We start from the raw sequence: 7,040 nt of genomic DNA on the forward strand, positions 1-7,040 counted from the left end.
TCATGCCGCCAATGGCGTCAAAGCGGACACTCTGGGGAGGCCCCCAGGGCACGGACTGAAACCAGGAAACAGGAAGTAATCACTTCCTGTCAGCATAGCCGCAATAACATACCCTGCTGACAGTCAAATGTCATGGTGTAAAATACACAGGGTGATACAGCGACAGGCAAACCTAGAAGCCGTGACCAAGGTGGGCACACAGCGAGAATGACTCATAAGTCCAAACAGCCGTGCACCCTTGGGATTCCATACAGGGACCCCTATACAGCCTTGCACGCCCCACGGAGTGCAAAAAAAAATAAAAACCCCAAAAGCTTTTATAAAAACACAATAGGAGATTACTCCAACAAGGGGCCCGATACTCGTTCCCACGCCAACTCAGGTGTCACGAATGCATTTCTTGATTGCCATATACAAATATCTGAAAAAAATATACAAAATAATTCGGCAAATATTATACATAAAAGAAAAAGAAAAGATTATTAAACATACGTTTTTCTCATGTGGGTAAATCCACATCCCCCTCTCCGCTCGGGGGGCCTCCAGATAGCCCACATGGTCCACCCACGCTCCCCTACCATACACAAGTGTTGATTATGTGGGCCCATAACGGGAAATCAGGAGCAGGCATGACCAAACTGTCCCATGGTAGCACCGGATGCCTAAGGTCAGAGCGCAACAGGAAACGCCCAGAGCCAGACATCAAGAATACAAGTAATTACTATCGTTTCACCATGGATAGTCCACCTAAATTCATAGAAAAGGTTTATAGCTTATCCCTTCGCTAAGCCCTGGGAATCGAGTCACTTCCAACAAATATATCCATCGGATTTCTAACTGTAAAAGTCTGATATCAATATTCCCCCCTCGTTCATGTTGAGGTATGTGTTCAAGGCTAAAAAATCCAATGGATTTAAGATTGAAATTGTAGTATAGCACCTACGTGTCGACTTATAGGTGTTTCCATCCTGCGTTTAGAGATGAGGGATACATGATCCCTTATCCTACAAAACAGAGGACGCTTAGTCTTCCCGACGTAAAATGCTCCACACACACATTTCATCAATTATACAGAGCCAATTGTTTTACAATTGGTTCTGTATTTCGGTGTTCAAGTGTTCAGATTGGGAAGTAGAATATCCCTCCCTTCCATAATATAGGGACAAAAGTTGCACTTACTGCATGGATATGTGCCTGGTATCACTTTTTTGGATGTATTGAATTTCTTATGATGGCTGCTCACCAAGGTGTCCCTAATCGATCGTGACTGTTTGAACGTAATTTCAGGATAGGGTTTAATGAATTTTAAAATTGTATCGTCCGCTGTTTTTTTTTTTTTCTTTTGGTTTAATGTCTTTTAATAGCAAACTTACAGAACAGCACAGAAGACAGACAACTTTAAAAACATGTATCTGAATGCAGGACAACTCAGTTAAAAAAAAAAAATAATTATAAGAGTGAATGGATGGAATTTACCATATGGTAAAATGCTACAAACATTTAGTTGCCATCAATAAGAAATTTACTTATAAAAAAAAAAAATCCAAATGCTGGCATTGTCCAGAAAAAATAATATTGTAACAGGTCTATTTATATTTTTTATTATAAAGTTGAGGTGTTTTTTTTCTCTATTTTAACTCAAAGTTTTTGTTGTAGTTGAATGTGTTTGAAGAGTACCCTGTCACATGCACAGCATGATCTGTCGTTTTAGGAACGCTAGAAGGAAATGTTACTTGCCTGCATTTCTAGCTGAGTCAAAACTCCTATGTGAAAGTGGTGCTACCAAACTTCCATGGGTTGGGCATGTAAAGCTCCATGACTTGATGTTCAATGTTCTAACACTAAACCTGATTACCAGGAGACAGAAAATGCTGCAAAAAAAATAGAAAATAGCCTCCTGAATGCCGGATGAGCTGACAAGTGACATATTCCCTTTAACAAGTACACACTTTGAATTAAAAAGGAATTGCACCCATTGAGAACATCAAATAGCTATGCCGATTCCTATCTAATTAAAAGACTAGATGATGGCTTTGGCTTCAAAGTGGCTTCTTCCTTTACGTGTATGTGACAGGTACACTTTATATACATAATGCCAGTAAATCCAAAACGGATATTTCACTTTGGGAGAGATTGTGGTGGGTCGAGTCACCCACAAGCTTCCTATAGCTCTGTAAATTTGGACATGGAACCTCCAAGTTATCTCTGCGCACCTGCCATGAGGCCAATTAATATATAAACGTAAAATATGTAAAATCACCATTTTCCTTGTCTTCATTGTGACATATGGGAGGGAAATTTTTTTTTCCCCCATAAATATTTTAGTGAACAGCAGGAAATAAAGCAGAAATCTAACAGCATGCTGATTGCACAAAACTTAGTTGCCATGTAATGATTCGAATATAGAATTCTAATTCTAGCTGCCTTTAATCAGAGGCAGAAGTTTAAAAAAAAAAAATACACTATTAGCAAAGCACCAAATAGCCAGGTTATTTCCCATTAGAGTTTCCCTTTAAGGTTACATTAGATGGACTGCAGCAGCAGAATTAAGACTTGTTTTGCTGAGACATAACTATGGGGTACGGAGGCAGGACATCACCGCTATATTCTGTAAAGTGTACAAGAAGTTAAGGAGGTGACAGAAGCCACCAGCACCCATCCATAATTTAAATATCAGTTTTGGATGGACTGAACCTCTCATGTAAAATCACACACATATGAAAATAGAAGAAATTTTGCACACTTGAACCTGTCCCCCTACATTTTCCATTCACAATCATATATTTAGGAACCTTTAACCCCATGAAGAAAAAAATATATCTAAAACGCTCAAACTACCAATTACACGGAAGAAGAGATTTTTTTTTGGGGTTTAAAGATGACAATGTTTTTCTCAAGATAGGAATTTTTATTTCTTTTAAGCACGCTCTCCACGGATGCGGCGTGCTAGCTGGATGTCTTTTGGCATAATTGTGACACGTTTGGCGTGGATAGCACACAAGTTGGTGTCCTCAAACAGTCCGACCAGATATGCTTCACTAGCCTCCTGCAAAGCACCGATAGCAGTGCTCTGGAAGCGCAAATCTGTTTCGAAGTCCTGAGCGATTTCAGGAACCAAACGCTGGAAAGGAAGTTTGCGAATCAGCAACTCAGTGGACTTCTGGTAACGCCTGATTTCACGGAGAGCCACGGTACCCGGCCCGTAACGATGAGGCTTCTTCACCCCTCCGGTAGAGGGCGCGCTCTTCCTTGCCGCCTTGGTGGCCAGCTGCTTCCTGGGAGACTTACCGCCGGTGGATTTACGGGCTGTCTGTTTGGTACGGGCCATCTTGCCGACAACGGATGGGTCCTAAACCGGGGACCAGGGGGAGCTTTGCACCCAATTTTCCGCACTTTCCCCGGCTCTGCGCCCCCCGGAGCCGCTCTCACCTGTTAGGCGGGAGTGTGAGGGGCGGCACGGTGCGGGTGAGGGCAGGCCCGGGCCGGGGGAGCCCGAGAATTCATCGAATGAAGGGCCCGGGTGTGAGAGGAGGAGAGCGGGGAGAGGTCCCATTGTTCTCTGTTAACAGGTGCCAAAATTTGTTATATATATATTCCTCACTTTTGCATGTTGTCGATTATATTTTGTAATAATCCTAGTTGTTGCTGATGAGTTAATCTGTCTAGGTTTATATAACACCATTGATCTATCCTGATTTTTCACTTGGTTATATGCTCTTATTGAGGCAATTTTTACTGTAGCCCCTAATTAATAAACGATCTCTCAGGGAATTGGCCTCTTTTTGGAAGTCAATATATTCGGTACAGTTTCGTTTCAGTCTTAAAAACTGACTGTAAGGAATACAGTCAATTAATTTTTGTTTGTGTGAGCTCCTAGCATGTAGTAAACTGTTCCCCGCTGAGGGTTTCCTGTATAGAGTGGAGCTTAATGTTCCCATTTCATTGGCATAAATCTCAACATCTAAAAAAGTGATTCTCTTCTGGTCAAAGGTGTAGGTAAATTTTAAATTATATTTGTTTGTTTGTAAACTTTCCAAAAATGACATCAGGCTCTCTTTTGATCCTGCCCAAATCATGAAAACATCATCTATGTATCGATGCCAGGATACAATCTGGCTGATGTCCATTGACCTGGCTTCATCTGAGAATAAATCTCGTTCCCACCCCCCAGGTACAGGTTTGCATATGAGGGCGCACATTTGGCCCCCATTGCAACACCCTGCACCTGAAGGTAATGGGAACCCTTAAACATAAAGATATTATGTGTCAATATGAATTTGAGTAATTACGCAATAAAGTTGTTATATTTTCTTGAATCCAATTCACGTTCATTTAAGAATCCCTGCACAACCTCCACACCATGGGTATGTGGTATAGAGTTGTACAAAGCCTCTATGTCTATGGCTACCAGCCAGCAATTCTGTGGTAACGTCAAACCATCTAGTGTTTTCAGAAGCTCAATTAGTATCCTTGACATAAGAAAATAATCCATTCACATGTGGATAGAGATATTCGTCTATTAATTGACTTGCCTTCTCCGTCAGGGAACCACACCCTGAAATAATTGGGCGTCCGGGGGGATTTAGCAGGCTTTTATGTACCTTCGGCAGTGCATAGAAAGTTCGAGTTTTGAAATCCATTATATTCAGAAATGTAAAGGTTTCCTTATTTATAATACCACAGTTGTATGCTTTAGATATGATGTTCTTGTAATAATTCACATGCAACTGTGGAACAGATCTATACCAGTTAGCATTACGTATGATACTTAAACACATCACATCTGTTCATACTGATCTACATCCATTATGACCAGGTTCCCTCCTTTGTCTGACGGTTTAACTACGATGTTTTTTTGGAATTGAGGCTACGCAGGGCTTTCTTTAGGTTGCTAGGGAGATTTGATTGGGGTCCAGTGGACCAATTCATTTTTTCTATCTCTTTAGCTACCTGAATTACAAAGGCCCATATATTAGAATTCCCATGTAACACCGGGAAGGACCTAGACTTGAGTTTGTATGTTTTGGGTTGATCTGAAATGACGGCTGGGGGGAGAGTCCATGGGGGGAGAGGTGCAGGGAACCAGACCATCAGAAAGGGTGCAGCCAGACGGTTGATGCTCCCAACCCTCCTCCTCTGGGTTACTCTCATCCCATAAATCCATCAGATCTTGCAATGCTCGTAGATCCTCAAAAGTAACATCCTCCATGACCATTTTTTGCGGTCCACTGCTGGGAGTACTGATTGAATCTTTGTCTTACAGGACCTTATACATAAGCCTCCTGGCGAATAAATGCAGGTCTTTTAATTCAAAACGATCTGCATTTTCATCTGGGCAGAATGTGAGGCCCAATTCTAGGACCCTATATTCCTGCTCAGTTAGTGTATATGAGGAAAGGTTTATAATGTCAAATCTGTCCCGAGCCACATCCTCAGTGGGACCGGGGCAGATAATTTTAAAGGCTGATTGGTGGCCCGCATGGGAGTAGGTGCGATCGTTGATGCACATCGGGAATCCATTCTATTGGCATGAAAAATAGGTGCCATTCGCGATTCTCCCAAAGGAGCCACAGTAAGTGGATTTTGTTATGTCGGTTGTTGCGACATAGGTCCCGCAGGTATCGACAAGGAGTCTATGTGTGTTATTAGAGAGGCCAAAATCATAAGTGAATGATTCAATACTGCGCCCATTACCGGAGTATTGGGGGCTGTATGGCTTTGTGATCTCCATTTTATTGGAGTGATGTGTATAAATAAAGAGAAATGTTCCATCTGCTGATAATATCTGTCTTTTGGCATGCAGTACTGAGGTCCACCAACAGGTGTCTGCTGGCAGTTTCGAACTGTCAGGAGAGCTTTTCCCTGCTGATGTTATGTCATCTTTGGGCTGCAGTACTGGCGTCCACCAGCGCATGGATCCTGGCAGTGTGGAGCAGACAGCACCTCCTGCAATCAGGCGTCACTTGAGGCCAATCACAGGCCTATAAATAGCTGGCAAGCATTCACATGTTAAACGTAAGGAGGAAAAAAGTGCATAAATGTAAATAAATGAATGAAAAACGAGCTAGCTGCACACCCCTAAGTATTCGAGAGAGAATAAAAAAAGAAGAGTTCCCCTTGGGGTTTTCAGGCAGCAACAAGAAGCAGAGATATAACTACTCCTTTCGCCAGGGCTTTGTTGCTTTTTACCCCCTGAAGAAGACCCTGACTCCCTGAAGGTCGAAATGCATTGGGGCAGCCCGGGTACAATTTTGCAACTTTTGAAAAAGTGCTGTACTTGTAAATTGTTCCTGTAACCTATTTTGTATTAAATGTTGTATATACTGTTTATCCACTGATATGCTATAATATTATATACCAGAGCCTGTATTTTTAAATCTATGATGGCAAATAAGCCGTTGAATCAATAAAATAAATATAACTTTTCACTGATTTATCTCTGCTTCTTGTTGCTGCCTGAAAACCCCAAGGGGAACTCTTCTTTTTTTATTTTATTTTTTTATTCTCTCTAGCATTCACATGTTTGCCTTGGTATTGTCCTTGTGTCCTGAACTGCTGCTTGTGATCCTGAGCCTGATTCTGAACCTGTTCCTGTGCCCGTGCCCTGAACCTGTGACCTAAACCAGTGACCTGTGTTTCTGATCCTGTTTCCCTGTCCTGGTCCCTACCCTGTCCCACCTGTTACCATCATCCCTGCCCTGCAGTCTGATCTGTCCATCCTCTCCCTGTCCTGTGTTCCTACCCCATCTGCTGACCTCCCCGTGTATGACCTTGGCCTGGCTTGTGTCTCTGATTCTGGACTGCCCTGTGTTTATCTACTGATCCTCTGTGCATGACCCTGGCCTGCCTATCATTTATGATTCTGGTATTTCCCATTTATTGTACATATCTGTCTGTTGTTATTTGGGGGTCTCTGTTGGTTGATTTATTGCACTGTGTGGTTGTATTTATATTATTCACTTTCCTTAATAAATCATTATATTTCACTTATACACGTTTGGGTTTCCTCTGTTGCAGTCCACACAGTTCTGGTCTTATCT

General features: G+C 42.1%; 1 protein-coding gene across 1 annotated transcript; it reads right to left on the reverse strand.

Annotated features, from left to right (window-relative positions):
* Positions 1-2,874: 2,874 nt before the first annotated feature.
* LOC143984321 (histone H3.3A-like) lies at positions 2,875-3,348 on the reverse strand. Its single transcript, XM_077484562.1, has one exon. It carries the CDS (start codon positions 3,326-3,328, stop codon positions 2,918-2,920), a length of 411 nt encoding a protein of 136 aa, XP_077340688.1. The 5' UTR covers positions 3,329-3,348; the 3' UTR covers positions 2,875-2,917.
* Between the last annotated feature and the right edge of the window lie 3,692 nt (positions 3,349-7,040).

Source organism: Lithobates pipiens, unplaced genomic scaffold (genome assembly GCF_037356315.1).
Source record: "Lithobates pipiens isolate NorthernLeopardFrog02 unplaced genomic scaffold, aLitPip1_a1.2 Scaffold_16, whole genome shotgun sequence".
Taxonomy (NCBI): Eukaryota; Metazoa; Chordata; class Amphibia; order Anura; family Ranidae; genus Lithobates; species Lithobates pipiens.